Source organism: Pseudopodoces humilis, chromosome 1, assembly GCF_049639895.1.
Source record: "Pseudopodoces humilis isolate 2021_Gansu_Grassland_sample_001 chromosome 1, ASM4963989v1, whole genome shotgun sequence".
Taxonomy (NCBI): domain Eukaryota; kingdom Metazoa; phylum Chordata; class Aves; order Passeriformes; family Paridae; genus Pseudopodoces; species Pseudopodoces humilis.
The window spans coordinates 17,527,646-17,551,104 of NC_142200.1; the positions used below are offsets into that span (position 1 = coordinate 17,527,646).

Here is a 23,459-nt window from a genome sequence, read left to right on the forward strand (position 1 = left end):
TGCATGTGCCCGGGAGCCCCCGGCACCCGCCCCCCCGAGCCCGCCTGGGGCTGCCCCGCGGCGCGGAGCCGCGCTCGGGAGCCGGCGGCGGGACGGGGCGGCCGCGGGGCCGCGCCGCGGGAGGTACGGGGGGGACGGCTTCGCCCCGCCGTGCCGCGACCTGAGCGCGTGTGGGCGGGGAGCCCCGCGCCGGGATAAATAGCGCTGTCCCCCGGCTGACAGCCCGTCCCGGGGTGCGCGGGGGCCGGCGGCAGCGCTCGCCCGCCGCGCTGGGACGGGCTCTCGGGGACTCCGCTCCGCGGCCCCGCTCCTGCCGCGACCCGCGTTGTGATTTTTCTCTATCTGTTTGTTTTTGGGGAGAGCCAGAGCAGGGGAGACCCCCGGTCCAAGCTTTTCACCTTTCTCTCCCTACAGCACAGGGGAGATGCTGGAAGCGGCGGTGAGTTCGCAGCGCCGGAGAAGGGCGGCAAGAGGCGTGTAAACTCCTGCGGTCCCCAGCGGCAGCCGCTGCCCCGCGACCCTCCGCCGGCCCCTCCTCGCCCCGCACGCCGCCGGCCTCGCCGCCCCTCGCTGCCGCCGGAGGAGGCTGCCCACCCCAGCGGCCCAGGATGCAGTTTCGCCTCTTCTCCTTTGCCTTGATCATCCTGAACTGCATGGATTACGGCCACTGCCAGCCCGGCCGCTGGAGACGCAGCAAGAGAGGTGAGTGGCGCCGGCTGCTCACCCGGGACGCCGGCGGGGGCAGCTGCGGGAGCGCCCGCGGGGAAGGGCTGCTCTCCGGCAGGTGAGCCGCGCTCCGGCTCCGCGGGCACCGGGCCGGCACGTGCGGCGGCAGCGGGGGCGAGCCCGGGGCGCGGGGCCGTGCCGGCGTGGCCACCGCTCCGCTGGGCTGCTCGCCGCCGTCCTGCTGCCGAGGTCGAGCCGGGAGCAGGAGGAGCGCCGTGGACGTGAGCTCCGATGGGATGGGCCCGGCCGGAGCCCCGGGCTGCTGTCGAGCCCTAGGAGCACGGCCCCGGCCCCCACGGTTCTGCCCCGCGGGGCCGGTGGAGCCGGGGTCTCGCTGGGAGCTGCCCACCGCGGGAGGGGCCGTAGCGGGCAGGGGATGTCGCTGATGTCGCCGCCGCTTCTCGTCCAAGGGCTCACGGCTGCCGGGGGATCGCTGTTAGCCCGCGCAGTTAAGAGTCGCGTGTCCGTGGGACGGACTTTGAGGCTGCTTTCCGTGGACGTTTCCGAGGCAGAGCGGCGGCTTCTCCCCTTCCCTCCTCCGGCATCGCCGTGCCGCTCCCGCGGGGCTGGCCGCCGGGAGAGCCGCGGCGGCGGAGCCTTGCCCAGCGCCCAGGGGATTTCTGTGCCGCCAGCTTTCCTGAAAACGTGTAGATCTCTTTGAGGAAAAGACATAAACGGTGCGTTGGGGCTTCATCGGTTTCCCTAGACGCTGGTGTCGGGATGCCGGAGCTTGGGAGCTGGGGCGGTGCAATGTGCCAGTACAGCTCCCGTGTGGACGGAGAGGTTACTGCAGCCGGCTGGCAGCCTGGCCGAGGCTTCGGCTGTTCTTTCTTGTTTTGTGATTTTTTTATTTTTTTGAGTTGTAGGGTAGTTCACCTTGTTATAAAATGTTTTTATTGTCCACTTACTCTGAATTATTTTTCTATCCCTTTTCCTGTTATTTTCTCTTTATTTATGCATCCCCTTCACATTTCTAAGTTAGCTGAAAATCAGGTGGCTCAAGCTGCTGAGAAATCTGTATTTCTGAAAGAATTTCACTTTTAGTGGTATTATTTGGAAGGGGGGGGACTTTACATCTCTAGTGTTAAGCTGCTACAAATAGTAATAAAACTGTGAGAAGAAAATAGTTTGCACTTTCATGCATATGTCACCTTCAGAATAGGTGCAAATAAAATTGTAAGGCAGTTTGGTTTTGATGGTTTTTCAACAGATGGTTTCCAGAGTTTAATTTATGTGTGTGTGGCTAAAACGATAGCAGTCCTTTAAAGTGACCAGACTATCTGTGCTAACAAAGGGTATACTGTGTCTTTAATTAAATGTGGAACTACTTAGAGTGCTGGCTAGACAGCGGAGGGTGATAGTGGTATTTCTGCTTTACAACAGAGCTTAAGGGCTGCATTGTGGGAGTACTGAAATGAATAGACATCTAACTCAAGTTGTGTGAATTGTCCTCCTACAAAAACTTAAGCTGGTTTTAATTGATCTCATGTTCACTGATTGATCCTAGAGCAATTGTTGTGCTTGTTGAACAGTTGGCTTTTCCAAAGGGGATTGATTTAAATTAGTTTTTAGTTTAATTATTGGATAAATACGATCAGTATTGACAGTTGACTTACTGGCACTGTTTTGTGCTATCACCTAAGGGTTTTGTTTTGGGCTTTGAAGAATGCAGTCTTTTTCAGTTAATAAGTCTAAAGAAGTAAGCATAGCCAGTTCTAAGCACGGAAAGCACAATCTAAGGACGTATTCAAATTATAATAGATATTTGCTATGACACATCCAGTCTGAAGTAATGCTTTCGTACAGGACCCAAAATTCCAATAATTTCACAATTTTTCCATATCCCATCTGCAAATAATCAGGCAGTCACTGTGGGGTACTGGCAGTTAAAATTTCTCTGGCATTCTGTTTTGTCTGTTACATGATCTCAGATGCTCCATAATATCGTTTTCTTAATGAAATACAATTTTTGGCATAAATTAAGTCTCCTGTGTGGTAGGAATCAATTGCATTGAGTCTGGAATTATGGGCAAATGTCATGTGTAGCAGATATTTTTTTTAAGCAGCTAAATGTACAATAAAAGTGTATATGCCTTTATTGGCATTTGCATGGGTTTGTTGCTGATGTAGAATACTCTAGTAAAGAAGACTTAAGTAAATTTGGGGAGATGTTCCCAGAATTCCTCATTCACCATCTGCTTGCAGCCCTTTCCCAAATCAAGGCTTGCAACATTGCAGTAGAAGCAGAATAATAAAATAGGGTTTAGAAAGTGGTCCTTACCTTGCATTGATTTGTGTTTTGTTAGTCAATGTCACTTTGCTAAATTTTTTTTGGTAAATATATAATAATCAACAGGCTCTACTTATTCCACTGCTGCTCTTAGTTACTTTTTCAACTCATTAAAATATTGCTTTGCATAGTTGCTCAGAACAGAACCTTACTTTCCTTAAAACACCCCACCAAATTGTCCCTCTGGAAATCACTGCCCTGAGCAGGTAATTATGGCCTTTTTGCCTTTCCTGCAGAAGATACTTGAAAACCTATTTAAGGGTTACCTAGCTTAAATCTCAGTGCTGTAGTATCACAGCTGGCTTAGCCTAATCTTTCCTTTTCTTATTGGATTGTATAACTTGATTTTTTTGTTTCTCTTGTAAGCCTTCTTCAATGAAAATTTATATCTCTTTTTCAGATTTCTCTTTAGCAGTCGGTATAAGATGGGCAGCTTCACCTCTTAGCATTTCATTGAACAGCGCAGGGTACATGAAAGACCTGTGATTTTTCCCTTTGGGATCTAGTGAAATCAACTGTTCCAAAGAGTACCATAAGTCAAAATGGGGGTACATAGAAAGGAAGACTCTCAGGCTGGCTTACTGGGAGGCATGATGTATTCTCTAATAGTTTTGACAGAAGAGAATATAGGGGTCTTTATAAATCCTCATCAAAAAACAGATGCTAAGAAATTCCCCAAGGGAAAAAAAGTCAATGTGATAGCAGTGCCTGCATTGATGGGAAGACTCAAGAGTCTACAGAGAGTCTCTCTACAGTTGGTAATACCAACATTGGAGTAATAAAAAATGTGAATGGGACACATACACAAAGTTAAACCGGAAGTTGTTTATATCCAAGAACTCAAAAACTGTGGCTGTAAAATACTGTTTTTCCATTTAGCTCCTATTCATGGAGTGTAAAGAGGGCTAAGGTGAATACTTATCTCCTAGATGTTTACTCTGTGTTAGAGGCACATAAAGGCGGAATACCTGTGGCAACGAATGAATAATGAGTGACAGTAGTGATGGCAAAATATCCACAGGTGGAAACAGGAGTAATACCCAGGGCAGAAAATTCCCCAAGTGTTCCTCAGACCTCATTGTAGCTTTCTGCACAGTGTTTATTGAAGAATATGTATGTATGGAAGGGTACAGTCACTGGGTTCAAAATTACATGAATTGAATTTTTATCCTCTTAATGCAAGATGGGAATCTTGACCACTGTTATTATAGGAAGCTGGTGTATGGATTTTCAACTAGAAGGAAAACCTGCTTGGATATTGGGGATTGTGATTTAGCGTTCCTAACAAGGTACTTACCTGGGATAATCTTGGAACCTGTCTCAGCTGGATTGTATGGCCAGGCTTTGGGAAAGATAGATGATCTGAGTACTAGGGAAAAATAAACTATGTTGGAAATACTTGACTGAAACAAATACCACATCTACTTTTACAAGGACTGTACTAGTTCCTAAAGAGTAATTTATCTCAAAAAAAGTCATACTGCATGGTTTATAATTGTCTAGCATTATATAAATATTCTAGCTATTATTAGCTATTCTATCTTCCTCTCTTTGAGGAAGAAATATGTTTTATGTTTGAAGGACAGTTAACTTCTTATCTGTGGCTTAAGACTTAAAATCCTATGTGGAAGCTGTACTTTGAGATACTTTCTTTCCTCAGGTGTGACATTAAGCAGTTGTAAGAGAACCTGTAAAAGAACTGTAATGTGCTAACACAAGTAATTTTCCAAGCACTCATGATCAGGAGAAATGCTTTGGCACATAGCTGCTGTTCCTCAGACCTGTATTTAGGATCGTTACTAATCATTCTTTATACATATGTCATTACTGCAGCAGTTAGCATATCCTAACGCCATAACCATTGGAAAGTTAAAACTTTTAAACCTTTGGCTATTTACACTTATTATTGGGTACATCTGAGGAAATTTCTTAAACTGCCAGAAATCAAAATTTCTGTGGGAATGAGTGAATTCTGAACTAGCTAATGATGCAGTGTTTAGGTTCTATTGTAGGTCACTTGGGGTTGGGGTGCTGGGCTAGATGGGTGTGCTGGATTGGACTTTGAAATCTGTGTACATGCTTTTATGTTAAAACCTGCTGTAAGATTTACACTATGATGAAGAGCTTAGATTTGTATGCTTGATAAAGTTGTCTTAACTGTATATTTTCCCCTTTTGGGGGATGGCGGGGATGCACATTTTCTAAGGCTTGGCTGAAGACTCTCACTAAAGCAGCTCAAAATGTGTGACAGATACTGAAAGTGAGTTTTTACACTAGTATAAGGAAATTATGATGATAACAACAGTAATGAAGTTTCTCAATTCAATGTGTCATTTACAATATATAGGTCAGTATCATTATTATGTTAGCATGGTGTTGTTTATATAAGCTGCCTTTGAAAATACGAAATGATTTAAAAGGTACAAAGTGGAACAGGTGCTTGCTATCAAAATTCAAAGAATAAAGAAATAAACAATGGGCTGTTTCTTTGAGTTTTTTGCTTTCTCTTGCTCTTTCTGCCAAGACTGACTATCCCACGGAGGTCTGCATTTCATTTCTGATCATCTAGTTATTTTTTAGTACCAAAAGCTTGGTATTCTAGCTAACTAGAGGGACTGTCTAGTCAAACCTGCAGATCATCACAGGTTGAAAATATTGTCCAGCTTACTGTACCTCCAACTTGAAAGCTTATAGGTCATCATAACATCCTTTCCATAAATGCATCCTTGATTTTGAATTCTGGGGTGAGATGCACATGACCTCAGGTAACCATCTGGAACATTTTCTTTTACAGTTGATGTAGTGCTAATTGGTGCAGTCCGTCAAACTGTTGGTACAATTTAACTCATCTGATGGTGGGTGCCTGCCTTTGATCAGATAAAGCATACTAAATAATACTAAATAAATAAGTTTACTTGATTACCTCAATCTGTAATTGAAGTGTAGTTCAGCTGTACATGTCTTCAGTGTCAGCCCCTGAATGGAACCGAGGTCAGCCCCCAATGAGAAAGGATCCACAACCTATATTAAAATTGTTGGTGCAGCTCTTAACAGATACAGTCCCTGAAAGTCCTAATCTCTCCTCTATTAGAGATTGATTTAGTTTCAGGTATTTTTAAAATAAAGTCAATTCTTCAAGCATGCCCTTTCTTTTCACCTCAAAATTTTGTTCAGTCACAGTTGGAGAACCTTCTGTATTTGTCTAGGCTCCAAGAATTTGCTAATCCCTTTCTTAGTGAAAAGCATGACTTCATATGTGTTGGCTGTTGATAATGCACAAATGTAACAGCTTGATCCTTTCATCATGGACTGCTTTAGACACTAAAATTAGGTGCAGCCATGGTCTGTGTACTTATTGTATTTGTAGTATGTGTTTAGCCGATGTAATGCTTTTGTGTCAGTGTGGCACTGCAAAACAATTTTGTGCAAGAGGAGTAAATCTATCACTTTTTGGGACAGTAGTGATGGGTTTAAACCTCTTCCCAAGTCATTTTTGGTGTAGAGAATGGAATAGGCTTTGTATCACTTTTTGATGCTTGGGTTCTAGCTAATACATCTTAGGAGGTGAGGTGTTGAAGCGTCACTTGGATCTTGCTTGTGAGCACCATAAGGCAGATGCTGAGCTCTCTTTCCTGCCTACACGATGGCTTTAGCCAGGCAGCTCCATCCACAAAGATCACTTACTGATCAGCCATTACACTTGTTGAGCTTTGCATATCTGTGGGCAGTAAGGTCACTTGTAAGTCTGACTTGAATTCTAGCTGTGTCACTTTATTCTCTCGATATTTGGCTCCTGTCTGTTTTCCCTAATACTTTTTAAAACTCTGAGGAGAAATGAAGTTGAAAGGGGTCAGGGTGGCGCTCTCTGTAGCGTATGCCCCAAAAAGGTAGATGGTGATGCAACAGCGTCAAGCATAGGAGAGGCAAGAGTGAAAGCCTAAGTTTGCCAGCACTCTATTGTCACTTTCTGATGTAGTTTCTGCAGTGGAAGGGCTGGGTGGGATGTAGGAATTACAAGAAATTGGTATTTATACATAATACTACTTCAAAATAATTGGTGTGAAATGCATGTTCTGAATATGGAATGGAAATGACAAGTGTAAGTCCTGTGAAATGATGGAATATAATGATATTTTTCCTCTGTATATCTTCCTCTGAGCCTAAAAGGATTTGAGACTAGCTGTATGTCTTTATTTTGGGATTTCTATGTCTTAGCACTTTAATTTCAAACAGCTACATGCATCTCTGACCTTTGTCTATCAAACTGTGGTCCATGGAGGAGGTGCTAGCATCTTCTGAATGTGTAGAGATCACACTGTCTCATCCTTCTGATTATACCTAAATACCCTTGAATGAAGCACTCCAGTGAACTTATATGGCTCTGCTTTAATCCTATTCTATTTTGATGCAAGTGCTTGTTAATTACATTCAAATTTAAACTTAAAATTTATTTTTAGGGCCTAGCATGCAAAAGATTGGCAGTTAAATTTTCTGAAATTTCCTCTTGTTTGTGGACTTGAATGTGTAAACTGTGAAATGCAAAAGGATATAAAAAAGGAATAGAACCATAGAGTGGGGAAGAAATTAATTTTTATGGGAAAGCAGAGAAGCAGTTAGTATATTAGGTACCTTGATTATGTGATCAATGGTGGTTTTTAAGATCCCATCTGCTAAGATCTGGTGAGAAGTACAAAAAACCTTCACGATCTTTATTTCTATAATTAATCTGTAATGTATTTATTTTTGAAATACAGATTTGGTAGAGCCAAGCACTTGATATATCTCTAAGATTTTGTCCTTTTATGAGGAAATGTTGTCTCCTCTCCTTCCTTTTCTTGTTGATTTTATGGGATGGTCATGTAACTAGGGAAGTATAAATAATTAGAGGTTACACACAAAACATTTAGAAGAGGTGTGCAGTCCTGTAATTTTGTTTCAAACACCACTGCCCAGCACACTTTCAGTGCAATTATGTGTGTTATTTGATGGAGGATAATGGTAAATCTCATGTATAGTTAACATAGATCCAAGATATCATGAAAGTACTTCTACTGTGATTTTCTGTTTGTAAAAATATTTTTTCTCGCTAGGATTAAAATCTAAAAATTTTCAAAAGAATATGGTTTAGGGACTGAGTCTCAAATTTACCTTGCAGAAACTTTTGTCTGTATTTTTGTGAGAATTGAAAGGATTTTCTCCATCTTGGTGAAAATCAGGCCCAAAAATGTAGTGAGATGGAGGAAGGGACATGGAAGATAGCTAATGTTTGTGATGTTGGCTTTTAGGTTGGTGGTTTTTTTTAATCACTGGACAGCTGCATGAGCACTAACTCTGAAGCAGACCATGTGCAGCAATGAAGACAATGTTTGTGCCTTTTTATCTTGGAAGATACTTATGCTGCTTTTACACTGCAAAGGGACAAGTGTATTTGTGTTAGAGAACTGCAGTGCTGCCATAAAATACAAACTTCCTGATCCAAGCACATTATTTTCTTTTTTGAGTTGAAACGCTGGCTGAAATATGTTGCACACACACATATATACTGTGCAGTCATGAATGGTCTTCTCTGCCGTATGGTTGCCACCTTTGGAATACCAAAAAACCCCAAACTAGCCACATCAGACAAATGGCTGTTGTGCATGCACAGATTAATCTGCACGTGTATAGCAGTGCTGACAACACCCATCACATCCATACTCAAACTTTATGGGCAAGATGGAAACAACTGAAACAGCAATTGTGCTTAGTAAAGATAGGTTTGCTCTTCTTTCTGGAATTACTCAAAAATTTTGGTAGATACCATGTGTTTTTATTATAAACCTTCCAACTTACACAATGCTTCCACTGCCAAGCATGTGGCTGTGGCTCTTTTAAATGGGCCCTAAAGTTCCATAATCTTTTGCTTTATCTGTACTGAGATGGTACTTGAGGGTCCCAGCTGAGGTGAGGCCCTGTAGAGCTGGCCCTGCTGAGAGGACAGCCTCTGAACTAAGGGCACTGGAGCAGAAATCAGAAATCTGTCCTGGATTCCCTTCCTATAGCAGACATGTTCTTAGGCCTTTCATGCAAGCTAGTTCAGATCTGGTTTACGTCTCAGTTTACACAGTGCACACTATATAATTAATTAATCACTAATAATGTGATGGGACTGGGTTTGGTTTTGACTTGGCAAGAGTAACTGAAACTTGGCACAATCACTGCGATGCACACGAGGTGCATTAGGTTGTGTTCACAGCACAACACAGCAGCTGCTGGTTTTAGTTTGCTTAAAGCTTTTAGCATTTACTGTGAAATGCTTACAACTAGCCTCTGACCTGGGATGCTTCAGTCTTGCAAGAAACCTAAATCCAAAGAGCATTTCACAGAGGGTCTGCTTATTTCTGTCCACATCAGGTTGCATGTTTTACTTTCACCAGGAGCATTCTCAGGAGGTGGTTTTACCTCTAAATTTGTTTTCCTATCTTTTCCAAAGTGGTCAGCGTTCTCTCCCCTACTTTATTGAGTGCAAAGAAAGCTGACACTCTGAAGGACAGCTCTGAGAAGGCACCTTTTGGAGTAGGGTAGTTGTGTGGCTATGCTGTTGTGATCTCCTGTGGCAGCAGGACAGTTCTTCAGCTTAAGTTCCTTGCCTGGGCCATGCAAAATATGCCTGGTCTGCATGTATCTGTCTTGGTCTTTTTAAAGTTGTTCAGCAACTATTGATTGCACATGGGTATGATCATTATTATACATTATATGTGTGGTTTTACTTGACATGATTCAGTGTTGGGAATTCTGCTTCCCTGGTAAGAGGGTACCTTCAGGATGTCAGAGGGATTGCTTTCACTGTTAGTCTTTCTATGTGTAAGACTTGTGGTTCATATATGTATACATTAAATGCAAATAGTAACAGAAAATAAATTCTTCTTTTCTGTAAATGTTAAGCAGCTTTCCAGTGTGAAATGTTAATATTATGGCATTAGGGATGTAAATAATGTCAGCATCTAATTGAAGTGGTGCTTCTAGACAGGAGCTTTGGCTTCCAACTCTATTTCTTACAGCACTATTGCAGTATGCTGGAATGCAGCATCTTTGCTGATGCTGAGGTGACACTGGGTCATGGTTTCTCTTTTTAGCTATAATGGAACTTCAGAGTTACAAGTAGTTATCATAGTTCTTTTATTAGTCACAGAGTTTGCTGAATTTTATCTGTGGCCTTTAAAGTTGTTTTGGAATTCAGTTTTAGGAAATGTGTATGGCTGTAGGTAGTAATTAAAATGAGAGAAATCTTCAATATTTTTTGAAGTGTTTAAAGTAACTTTTTTTTTTCTCTAAAGCTTACTTTGACTTCACTTTACTCTGTTTCGGGTTTTTTTTTGTGGTTGGTTTTGTTTTTTTAATATAGATTCTTATAGAAGTAGAAAACTATGACCTTCTTTGATATGCAATGTGTGGTGTGAAACTGAGAAGCAAATCTGAAAAATTTTATATTTAGGTGAAAAGGACTTGTAGACCACCTAGTCTAGTGCTGTACAGATGTGGAGTAGAAAAAATATATATACTCCTTTTGAAGGATTCAAGTAAACAAAACTGACACATGGAGAGGAAGAAGAAGCATAGAATAACCTTTTTATTAGTGGACAAAGTTGTGTGTTTGGTCTGTAGTTTTGATTCTCAAATACATCCATATTCACTGGGTTATGTAGCCCCTCTGTGCTGAGGGCATGTACTTGCACAAGAAAAGTATTTCCTCCATTTCAGATTAGTGTTCAACCTCATCTGTATCTCTTTGAGCAAGAAAGACCATTTTTGTTATCGTTCTGCATTCATGCTGTACATGCTCCACCCCTCTATTTTGCATGCTCTCTGCAACCCAAGACAGAGATTTGTGTTTTGAGTCAAAGAAAATCTATTTTTGCTCAGCTTTGAGTGCAAGAAGATGATACTATCTGTTCTTCTGCTAAAAATGTTATTTGCGTCTTGTGCCAGCAGTATTCTGGAAAATGCCCCCAATCCAAGGGATAACAACAAGCTGGAGAAATCAGAAGAAACCTCATGAAGTTCAACAAGAAGTGCAAAACCCTGCACCTGGGAGAGAACAACCCCACACATCACTCTAAGCTGAGGGACAATCAGCAGGAAAGCAGCTTGGCAGAAAGGGCCCTGGGGGGCATGGTGGCTGCTATGCTGGACGTGAGCCAGCGATGTTCGTGTGCTGCAAGGAAGGCTCATGGTGTTCTGGATTGCCAGCAGGTGATCATTCCCCTTTGGTCAGCCATGGTGAAGCACAGCTGAATGCTGTGTCCTGCTCTGGGCTCCTTGGTACTAGAGAGAGTTCATCAAAGGACCACGGAGATGATTAAGGGACTGGAGCATCTCTCCTGTGAGGAAAGGTTGAGAGAGCTGGGACTGTTCAGCCCAGAGAAGACACAAAGGGGTTCACATCAGTGTAGCTGAAAGGGAGGGTGCAATTAGGTCAGGGCCAGGCTCTTGCCTGGTGCTCAGTGACAGAACAAGAAGTTATGAGCACAAACTGAAACACAGGAGGTACCCTCTGAATATCAGGAAAGACTTTTTTACAGTGCAGGTGACTGAGGACTGGCATGTGTTGGCCAGAGAAGTTGTGGAGTCTCTGTCCTTGGAGGTACTCAAAAGTCATCCACATGTGGTCCTGGGCAGCTGCATTTGTTTGGCCCTACTTGAACAGGATAATTGGACCAAATTTCTTTCACCTCCAGAAGTTCCTTCCAACTTCAGCCATTCTGTGAAAGATGGTTTGGAAATGTATTGGGTACCTGGTTTGAGCCTGCTTTTTTCTTTCTAGTAATTGCCAGCTGTGGAGAGGAAACAGACATTCCATTCTCTTTAGGAATCCTTAGGATAAGTTACAGAATCATGAGCAGTTGCAGTCCTCTTAATGCTGTTGGAGTACTAAAATCAACCCAGAGAAGCCTTTTGGTATTTAGCTGTAGCACAGGTTGTCATAAAAACAAGATTCTATGTCATGCTAGTTTTGCATCCCATTAGTTCTTTGTTCCCCCATTTTTCTTCTTTCAAGTATTTACAGATACCAAAGAATGCCCTGTGAATGTAATAATTAAGATACTAGACCTAACACTGGTCTCCCTCATTTTTTTGTAAATCTGGGGGAGGTGTCAATCTGTCTCAGGCATAGCAGATATTCCTGAGATGGTGCTTGCTCTGGGACGTTGTTGTCAATTTGCTGATGCTGTATTTGACAACTCTCTAATTACCTGAACTCTTTCATCAGACTCCTGGAAAAAAGTCTTGCTGCTTTCAACTTTTATTTCAGTTACTGTAATTAGCAGTGGCATCAATATGTAGGGGTTTATTTCAGCTTTGGAAGAGGGCTTTTTTCTAATAGCTTTCCAAGCAGGCGCTAAGCGAACCTACTGCGCATTGAGCCTGATGTAACATGAGGCTCATTGGGTAAAATAACATTAGTCTGTGCTACTTAAACACACTCTGGAAGGCTTAAGGAGGAGAGGAAGGAAAATATTTGAAGAGATCAACTGGATGTGGTCGAATACATGTAATGTCACCTGAGAAGGATTAGAATTTGCCCAAGCTTGACCTGAATGAAGACCTCCATTTAGGGCTTGTGTTCCAACCAGATCAACTGCAGTAGTTTTTCTATGCACAGCTCTCTACCAGCAGTCATAGACTGAAAGAGTCCAGTGATTTACTTGGCTTCTGTGTCTCAGCTGTAAGTTAGTTTTAAAAAAAAAAAAATCATCTCAGTTTAACATTCCTTCTCCTTATTAGCTGCAGCTGGCTTTTTCTAATTACTAAAGTCAACATTTTTTTCATCTGCATTCTGTTGCTTTTATCTTTGCTGAGAGCTCAGTGTATACACTCTAGCTGATAAGGAGCTACATGTGTAGTTCACATACATAGATGTGAACAGCTTAAAAAAAAAATCATGCACTGACACTTCAAAATCCAACAGAAAACCCAGTGGAGTACTAAATAGCAATGGTACTTCATCCACCGTGGTACTTGCTTTCTGATTGTGTGGTGTTAGCAAACCTAGTGACCTTATTCTAAATAACATGATTACTGTTATTGTGTCTTTGAAAATCCTGTGTTCTTCTGTTTCATGGTAGTGTTTTAGAGCACTCAGGATGCTTTCCCTTGCACCTCTCTGAAGTCATGGGTGTCTCTTACAGGTGTGGAAATGGAGTCCTGGGGTTACAAAATGAGGTAAAAGAGAATGACAATTGGGGATGCATAGTACCTCTGAAAAAACAAGTCACAAGTAATCTCTTTTTACTCAAGTCTGCTACAGAATTGGGATAGAGGTTGAAGAAAATTAAATGACTGATTGTGCCAACATCATGCAATTAGACAGATATTCACCATAGTAGGCCTCTATAGCCAATACTGCTAAATCTGAGGTTTAACTATTGAATGGTAAAGTAGATAACACTTTTACATAGCAATAATTTTTGGTTTTTTTATTAAGATTATGAGTATTTTTAAGAGAAATTACTTAATCTCATGCTTCTAGATATAGACTTGAGTAGCACAGACTGGGAATACTCTTAATTGGGAAATGAATTTGCCTTTACCAACAAGAGGTTTCTGATACCTTTCTCTAAAGCATTGACTGCTGCTGGAGTGAGCAATGCTTTTGCTCAGTATAAAAACTTCCATGTAAAATTTTTGTTGCAAAGTTTTTTTCTACACAAAATGGTAATTGAATCTATATTTTTGGGTTTCATAGCATAGCATGTGCCATTCTGGGCTTGATCTTAAAAATACCTTAAGTCACAGTTAAGTTTGGCGGATATGTAATGAGAAAAAGCACACAATGAAATGCAGTGCTGTGGAGGAATAGCATGTCTCTCAAGAGACTTATATTACAATGATTTAATGTCAGAACTATTTAGAGTTAACCTTCTTTTGCATTTATATCTTCTATCACTAAATTATGAAATTGTGACTAAGATTTAACGTTTTGTTTAGCCACAAACATAGTTATCACTTCTTGTTTCTTGTTTTTGTTTCTTGTTTTTGTCATTCATTCTTAGTTTGTAACAGAAACACTGTCCTTGCAGTAATCATGTAGAGGACCCCATGATATTCTCTTGTGTGGAATAACTTTTCTTTTGTTTATGTATTTTTAGCTAAGAAGAAATCTGATTAGTTGAATGCTCTTGATAATATTCAAGTACGTCCTAGAGCTTTGCATTTGCTGTTTGATGTTCCATTTTACAGCTTTACTTAAATGCTCTGCAGGGATTGTGGTTTAGTGGTGAGAGTATGAAATTTGAATCCAAGGTGCCTGGTTCTCTTACCAACAGAGCTGGTCAGTATGTTTAAAACCAGATTCTTCTACCCCACCACCCCATAACGGATTTTTGCATGTGTCTACAAGTCTTTTTTTCTCTCTCTGCTTTTCTTAAATAAGTATTGAGCAGCTTAATCAGGCACTGAAAGTCTGTCTTTCCCTTCTGTGCCTCAGTACCTCTGGTGTAGTAGTAGTGTTTTATCACAGTGCAGTTTAAATTATATATCAGTGATCTGCATGGCTAACAGGTTCTAGAGTGTTAATCTCTAGGCATTTATATGGTTATTCTGAAGGATAATAAGCACATAAATAAGTTTCCTGCTTCCAAGTTTATTGACTGAGCACACACCAGCGTGCAGAGCGTTGCATTCATGACAATGATTTAGGAGCTTTAGAAAGTGCTGGCTCTGTCTGATGTGAAGAATTTTGTGCTGTCATGTATATCAGAACTGAGATAGCAAAATCTGTTTGACTCTACATCAGTGCTCTGCAGTGTGCAGAAACTACTACTGCCTGTTTGCATTACTAGGTAAGTGTCTGAAAGTATTTAAATGGGGTTTTATCCTGACATTTAAACTTTCAGGTACAAAGGCTGGAGTTCTTCAACTGCAGGTAGGTATTTACAATAGTCTGACTTAATTGTTATATGAAGAATTTATGTATTCGCAAAAACCTCCCCAAATTATGTTTTATTTCCCTCCAGACTGAGGTAACTGTGTTGTCAGATACCTCAGAACTGTGAAATTAAGATGTGTCCAAGAGGCCTACAGTTGGAGTTACTAAGCAGAATGCCTTACTAAATTTACCTTATCTGAAAGTGGAAACATAGCTTTAAAAATTTAAGGTATTCTCAAAATTAAGAAATGTGTATTTCTTGTATTAAGACTATAAGAAGAGGAAATACAATTTTTGTCTTTGCCTCCTCAGTAAAGGATAGCTTCCGCTATCTGTTCTTTAATTTTCCAGTCTCTCATTATTCGCATTGCAAACATAATCTGTGTAATTTCAGCCAAATAGCTTTTAGTTTTTTAGAAATTTATGATCTGTCTGTTTTTAAGACTGTATTTTCATTTCCATGGAATTATGAAAAAAAAATAAATCCATAGGCCCTTGCCAAATACTAATTCTTTTTTGTGTTTGAAATGTACTGAATGGTAAGCACTCAGAGTACACAGGTATATTTAATACATTTTTATTTTCTTTATGAGGGAATTCTCACTTGAATTTAAAAAAGCCCTGTAGTCATTAAGTGTCATTTTTCAGGATGACACCCAGCCTTCTCTGATTTAAGTGGATCTGAAATACAGAAGCTAGTACATTTAATTTCATTTTTAATAGTATTCCTGCAAGATGTGGAGATAGCTGTATGTATCTGAAAAGCAAATATGCTCCATCTGTTCTAGTTCAAGATTTCTAAGTCTGGTCCATCATCTTTGAAGTCTCAGACTCTGATGCCTGGGGTTGACAACAGGGAGGATGACAGAAGTTTTGGTGAATGTTTTGAATGTGGCATGTACAAGCAGGATGTAAAGCTCAGTGATATTGGATTGAATTTAAGTGATGTCCTGCAGCTAAGCGTAGGTTTGTGTAGTGTGGGAACATTCAGTTTGGGTTGTCTTTTTAATATGTCTTTTTCTAAACCACATACTTAGATATTTTCAGAGTTCTATTTTTTTCAATTTAGTGTTTTTCACTATGTGTAAAGACACCTATTCTGTTCTTCTACCTTCCCTTTTAACAATTAAATTGTTTTGCTGCTCCTCTTCTCAGCCATGTCCAGCTGTGCCAGTATAAATAGCATTTATTCTTCTTTCACTGTTTGTCCAAGTGTCTATAAATGCTTTAATTTGCCTGCAAATCCAGCATTTTCTCAGAGCATATAGCTGAAAATTCCTTATTTATTTGAAATGCCACCTCTTGACTCCCAATGTCCAAAAAAACCTGTCTTTATTAAAAGTGTTTTCATTGGCTCATTTTTGTCTAGGAAGATAACTTCGTAGGAATTTTTTAAGTTTTCTAAATCTAGTAATTTGAGTTTTATAGAGAGTTCTATGAATTATGGTTTCACAATGGTTATGTTCAGTTTTGCTTAATATTTAGAGCAGGAGGACTGCAGAGATAAGAAACTCTCTTAGGTGCACAGAAGATACATTTTCATTTCCTCATTCTCAGCATATGTGACCTTGGTGAAGTTGTTTGGAAAACGTCCTGTGTCCACCTTTCTTTTCTGGAAGATGGGACATTTACTCCTTGCATGGTCTTGTAGCAACTCTCCAAGGGTGAAGACTCTGCATATCTAAGAAATAAATTCAATTCTGTTGTCTAGTGTTTTGGTTGCATTTTGCTACGTACTTTTTTTTGTTCTCATGTTTATAACTTGGAAGACCTGTTCCTTAGCATTATATATTTTCTTCTTTTAGTGCCTTTATCTGGAATGTTCTTTGGAAGCTTTCTTCCTAGAAGCAACAGAAAGGTCAGAATCTCATGCTTGGACTTTAGTATTTCAGTTTGCTTCAACTGTTCTGTAAGTTCCTTCGGGCAAAGACATAGGGAGAATTCTGGCCCTGTGAGAAGAATTGCTTGTCTTATGCTGACCTGAGTGGAATGAGAATATCACCACTGATTTAGAAGTGTCAGATGAAATGTAACAGTTGGATGTATTTGTGAGAAGCTTTGCTTATCCAGTGCTTTTCTTGGGTTCTGGTAGGACTGTTCTCCTTTGCTTATTTTCCCAGTAGTTTCCACATCTTACGTAGATTATAATGAAGCCTTAGGTGCCTTAGATGTAGCTGAAGTGAGCTGGAAAACAGGCTATTTCCAGTAGAGAGCCAAGCTTGTTACTAATGCTCAATAAAAATAAGAGAATGGGATTTCCTTCAAGTTTCTGAATTTTATTTACTCAGCTTAGTCTTAGCATGTAAAATCTTATGGGCATGAATGAGATTAAGTAACACACGCTCTAGTTAGCATTGTTTCAGACTTGGCAATAAAGAAACTTTGCTCTTTTCAGCCTCTCAGTAGATAAATGCTTCATATTTTATTAGAGCAATTTGGCTCCTGACATGAACTGTAAGCCTGTTAAGCCTGTAATATAGTGATTAAAATTGGAAAAATACAGGATGAAAATATGTTCTTCATTATGCACTTTAATGCCAACCAGATATGTAGTGTGCAGTCTAGAACATGATAGTTGGAGTGTACTAAGCAACTAGCAAATTGTTGACAAGGCTCATCTGCTATTGGTTTGTGTTGGGGTTAGGAGCAAAAGACCTTAAGAAATGTCAACTGTTTGACATTATATGTTGATGCCTGTTGCATCTGGCTGGACACAGCTTAAACAGGCAGGGCCAGTACCTTTATTACCTTCAGCTGAGTATTCTTCATTGAAGCAAGAAACAGGGTGAACTAAGGAATATGTGAAGAATTCATCAGTAAATATTACAGAAGAAAAAGACTCCTCAGCTATGAGAGTGGCTACTTTTTTACGTTGGGAATAATAATAAAAAGTAATTTGAGTCCATGAAGCGGTAAATCCAAGCTGTTCTATTTTACCACGATCTTTTAATATGGGACTGGTTTTTCTTCCCAAATTTAATCTGAGAGTTGCACAGATCACGTAAAAGGTGGGAAAGAATGAATTCCTAATGATACTATACCATCTGCTATGAGTATTTTGGAAGTGATGGTAATGGTCTCAGTTGCCAATTAATGAGTTGATCAGTGTGGGAAAATCAGCCTCCAAACACTGGTCTCCACATTGGAATCTGTGTATCTTATCTGTGGGGAGCATGCACATGGAAAGGAAGCTTGGAAGCCTTTTGAATACAGTTTTAATTTTCCCATGCACTGTTTTCCTCTTGGATTGCTTGAAATTTGTGAAAGACAGAATATTGATCAAGAGTCCTCATTATATAATGGAATCATAAAGTCATTCAGCTTGGAAAAGACCTCTAAGATTAGTGAGTCAAGCTGTTAACCCAGCACTGCCATGTCCACCATTAAGCCATGCCCCTAAACAGCACGTCTGCATGTTTTCTAAATTCCTGCAGTGATGGGGACTCAAATGCTTCCCTAGGCAGCCAGTACCAATGCTTCCTTACCACAGCTACAAGAAATGTGCAAGTTTTCCATTTCTGTTGATAACTCAGCAATACAATTCTGCACTTGCTTGGATTTCCCTGTGTAAGCCACTGTCCAACAGCTCCCCAGCCTTTTTCCATCTCATCTGGCAATGGCCTTGCCATGGAGACTTGGAAAACATGGCCAGCACAGACCAACCTTAACAAGCTTTTCACTTGGTGCCAAGGACAGCTTAGACCCCTTTTTAGATCCTCTTTGCTGGATTAAATCAACTCAAGCCCCTCATGGTGTACAAAATGTGTGGGCTGGACTCACACCTCTCAGCTGCTTTCAGGAGATAGATGTTCACTCCTCCAGAAATCCCACTCTGTAAAGCTGGACATGCCCCAGGGGACAAACTCAGCACTGTGCACCTGGACAGGCCCTTCCTCTGGCACAGGACAGGATGCAGAAATGGCTCAGCTCAGCCACGGCCTCCACTCCAACACGGCAGAGCCCTGAGCTCCTTGCTGGGCCCCATCTGTGTCTCTCTACCAGGTGCCCAGGACCAGACTGCCCCCTCATGCAACTGCTTACTGGGGTGATTTGTGATGTTTCAAAAGTTTTTGAAGTCTGCAAATGGACCTGAACCTGAAATAGGTTCTTTCACCTAGAGTACACCAAGCCCACTGTGCACTGCAGAGATTTGTATTGTTTATACTGAAAGCCGTCATGGCTTTTTAAATAAAGTTTCCCTTTCTACTCCATGGAGTTTGTGCTGAAGATAGTTCTGTGTGTTGGCTTCCAAGCCAGACACACTTCTAGTACATTTGCATAAGTGAAAGGACAGTCCTTTTATAAATGGAGAAGACATTCTTTTGAGATCACCAAATTAATGATAAATTAATTATTGATTTAATAATGCAGCAAAATTAGTGTGCATTAGTGTGCTGCTTTATTATTTCCTTTCTCTTACAAGACAGCAGAGCAGAGATTTCAGGTCTTCATCAAGGGCTTTTGTAAGAATCGGACAAGTTCCATGGCACTGGCAATTGAGCAGTAAGAGATACAGTGAATCTGTACCCTTACTTTGTCCCTTTCTTAGTCATCAGATCTCTCCTTTAGGACAAAGAACACTGCTTCCACAGCACAGAATGTGGAAAGGGTGAAGGAATCATTGTACTTGGTGGAGGAAATTAAAAGGTGCTAGCTATTGGTGGTCGAGGTTTGGCAGAGAAATAGGAAATCATAGGAATATATAATAAATATATTAAATAGGAAATGAAAAAAAGCCTTTTTTCATGAAAAGCAGACAACTATCATAGGAAGTATCATTCAGTGAAAAAAGAAACAATTGCCAAATAAGATGTCAGTTTAGAAGCAAGCAGCCCCAGAAAACAGTGCCAAATTCATTGGTGTTGTATTTTGGGGTGCAGTTTTTATTGGATCTGACAGTGTGCTGTGATCTCTTTGGAATGGGACTTCACAGAACTATATGAACAGCCTGCACACAGATTCAGAAAACATTCCTCTATTTGAAGTGGTTTAGCAAAATTAATTTATCCAAGTGGTTTAGCAAAATTAATTTATCCATTAAATCAAGAATTGTGTTTAGGCTGCAGGACCTGATGGTCCACATAATGTGCCCTGGGCTCCTACCAGTCGTATGTAAACTGTCTAATTGCTCTCATCTGTGTTGTAACAAATAATTGGAAACTGAATATCCTACCTGTAGCTGTAACAGTAGCAGATATTCCCCTTACTGTTCATTAAAAAAAAAAGATGAGAACTCTCAGAAAAAGCTTGGTTTTTTTTTTTTCCCCTGCTAATTTTAAAAGCTGCTGTTGCAGCATGACTTTCCTGCCTGTCATCCATGTTGCATTGTTTTCCTTGAACAAAAGCCAGTCGCCTTTTTGGCAAGTACGCTTGCCAAGTTTGCCATTTGAACAACTGTCAGTGGGGAGAGATACATTTCTGTGTTGATACAATGATGATTTTAACAGCTTGCTGATACAGTGGAGGACACTCCAGAAACTTTCCTGGATACAGAGATCTTTGCTTCGAATCCCAGGGCGCTGTATGGTGATCAGCCCTGTCCCATCCACCCGGTAGCCTTTCATGTCTAAAAAAAACAGTAAACAGCCATGGTAGTATTTGATGTTATTCCTTGCTCATTTTATTTGTGTGGGATGCAAAAGCAATGAAAAAAGTCATACCCGATGTTGTGTAGAAGCATTGTATCTGTTTTTGTAATGTTACCTGATCTATTGGAATTTTCCAGATTTTGAACTGAAGAACCCAAATCTGCTCAAATGTTTTACAAGACCTGGGAGAGTACCCTGAAGGTAGGGCTATGGCATTAGTTGATAGAGCTGTGCGGTCCTCTCAAAAACATAAAGGACATACTTGTGTCAAAAATTGGAAATAGCTGAACTAAAGTTGTAATGAGATCTCTTGAAAACTATCATTATGTACACTTTCATTTTAACTCAAGTATGAAATGAGAAATCTTTTTGTTCCTTCGTGGCTGTGTCTGAGCAGATGTAACTATTTTGGTGTTCTATAGTTAGCCCAGTAATTAGCTGATGATTGCTCAGCAAAGAAACCAACAAATCAAGAATATAGAGAGTACAGTGACTCATCTGAGAATATTTGCTGTGTGTTATATTTGATTTTTAATTCTTGGTTATATGATTGCTGTATGAAGTATCCAAGGTTTCATAACTGGAGAAAGGAGATAAAGTGTAAGAGCTGGTTTTCAAAGGAAAGTATTTTCTTGGGTTCATGTGGAGAGGATCTTTCTATTTCACATTTAGGGTAAGTCAATGAGGCCAGAACAGAAACGAAAAAGCTGCAAAAGTGTCACTGTGAAATTGCAGGTCATAGTATGATTTAAACATTTAATTTGGAACCTTACATTCATCTAAGTCTAGCTGTGTTTATGGTGTGTAACAGGTGCTGATGTGTATTAGCTACCAACGTCTTCCAGGATATGATCACCTGCTCTTGGTCTCCTGCTGATCTGAGCTGAGCAGATGATGAGTGAGACGTGGATCTGCCCAGTGAAGAACCTTGCCCATTCTTTGTGGCCTTGTAACACTTCACAGGCTGCAGGTTGGCATGTGAGCAGAAGTCAGTCTTAAATCGTAGACTCATAGAATGGCTTGGGTTGGAAGGAAACTCAAAGATCATCTAGATAACCCCCCTGCTGTGGCAGGGACACCTTTCAGTAGCCCAAGTTGCTCAGAGCTCTATCCACCCTGGCCTTGAACGCTTCCAGGGATGGGTCATCAATAACTTCTCTGAGCAACCTGTTCCAGTGTTAGGAAAATATGGTCTTCTCTTCCCTCCCATTTTCTTCAATGCATCTACTTCTAATGGCCAGCATTTCTGTGAGATTTTTTATTTGTGGACTTCCAGATTCTCTTAGAACTTGTAGCAAGAGCTGAAATGTCTTGGTATTCGAAGTATGTTAAGTTGAATTTGGTGGTCATATGGACTTGAAAATTTGTAGTTGTTAGTAATAGAGGGGAGTTAGTTCCTTTACTTCCATTTATCACTTTGAAAATATTCCTTCTTAACTACTTGACCAATTTACTAAATCTTAGCATTTTAACTACATTTCCCAGTGATAAAGGGATGAATAAAAGGAAGTTTTCCTGTGCTTATCTTTTTTAGTTACCCTCTGCTGTGATTTTGGCTGGCATACATTTTGATTGACAGTCTGTCTATATATATATATATATATGTATATATATGTGTATATATACATATATATATACATACAAGTGCAGTGCAGCTATTTTTCTAAGCACTGCTTAAACTTTGTTTCCATGCTGTTCATTATTTGGGTAGGATGCATTTCAAGAACATGGTTCCTTTAATCTTGAGCGTGCACTTCGTTCCTTGCCTCTTGGGCTCTTCTATTGTAGCCCTTATCTTGAAGTAAGGTATAATGCAAGGTATTTTGTAGGTCTTTGATGAATTCCACTGAATTCAGGAACCCCATGTAAGATCAAGGTCTAAATACTTTAATCAGGAAGTCCTAAAGAGTATAAATAGGGAAACAAAAGTGGTAAAAGATGATGCTAGTGTAAGGGAGCAGAATGTAGCACCAAATGGAAAGAATAGTGAAGAAGGGAGTTTTTATTGTGGAAGGGAAATCAGTTGAGTTGATTAGTTTCATATGTGAGATTCTCTCTTAAAATATTTGTTTAAGAACTAAAAGGAAATTCCTTACTTAGGAATATTGTGGTGGAGCACAATTATGCATGTGTGACAGATAACAATGTATACATTAAAAAAAACCAACTCCAAACTGCTCAAAATATCAGGGGATTAACAGAAGAAGCACCTCTTCATTGATTTTAACAGCATCTGAATTGTGTGTCCCTTACTGAATTAGTGTCAAAGTTACTTGGATCTCATCATATTGACCTTCTATTTGTAACAGTTAGCTGAAATACAATTCTCAAGAGTGTTTAAGTTTTAGGTGCTGATGGACAAAGTTTGTGCATCTTATAAATTGCATGCACTGTGTAGAACTCTTATTAATTGGTGGTGGAAGTTACAATCCATATTTTAAATAAGTAGTATAATGCAGCCATTCAGAATTACACCACAAAAAAGAGAGGGGTTTAATGGACTCCATATGTCTGCTTTTAGAACTGGTTAAGTAAAACTTTGTTATACCACATAATGGTAAACCATCAGTGCTATAATGTCCTTGGGGTCTTTTAAGAACCTCCTTTATAGACACTCTTCTGACAAAGATTAATTCATTAATGGATTCAAACTAACAGGAATATAGTTTATATTGCTACAATGAACAGGCATCAGTGTTGGTTGCATTGTCCCTTTATTTAAAGGAACTGGAAAGTTTCCTGGAAACTGAAATGCAATATCCTTGCTCATGAGGAAGAACTAATTTTGAACAAGCAGCAGCTTTTCACTTGCATTTTAAACCAGTCATTTCAATGTATACTTTGGTTTATGCTCTTTCAGAATAAAGACTAGAATAATAGATGCATCTAGGAACACAGGAACATAGAATGCAATCTTCCTGTATCAGTGATAATTTGTGATATGGAA

General features: G+C 40.3%; 1 protein-coding gene across 3 annotated transcripts in view; it reads left to right on the forward strand.

The window, feature by feature from the left end:
• Positions 1-410: 410 nt before the first annotated feature.
• The window catches only part of RSPO2 (R-spondin 2), a 104,824-nt gene continuing 81,775 nt past the window's right edge, over positions 411-23,459 (forward strand). For all 3 annotated transcript variants that reach the window (XM_005516963.3, XM_088056657.1, XM_088056660.1), the window contains exon 1: positions 411-702. In XM_005516963.3, coding sequence (XP_005517020.1) covers positions 609-702 — 94 coding nt within the window. In that variant the 5' untranslated portion in view covers positions 411-608. The remainder of the gene's footprint in view (positions 703-23,459) is intronic.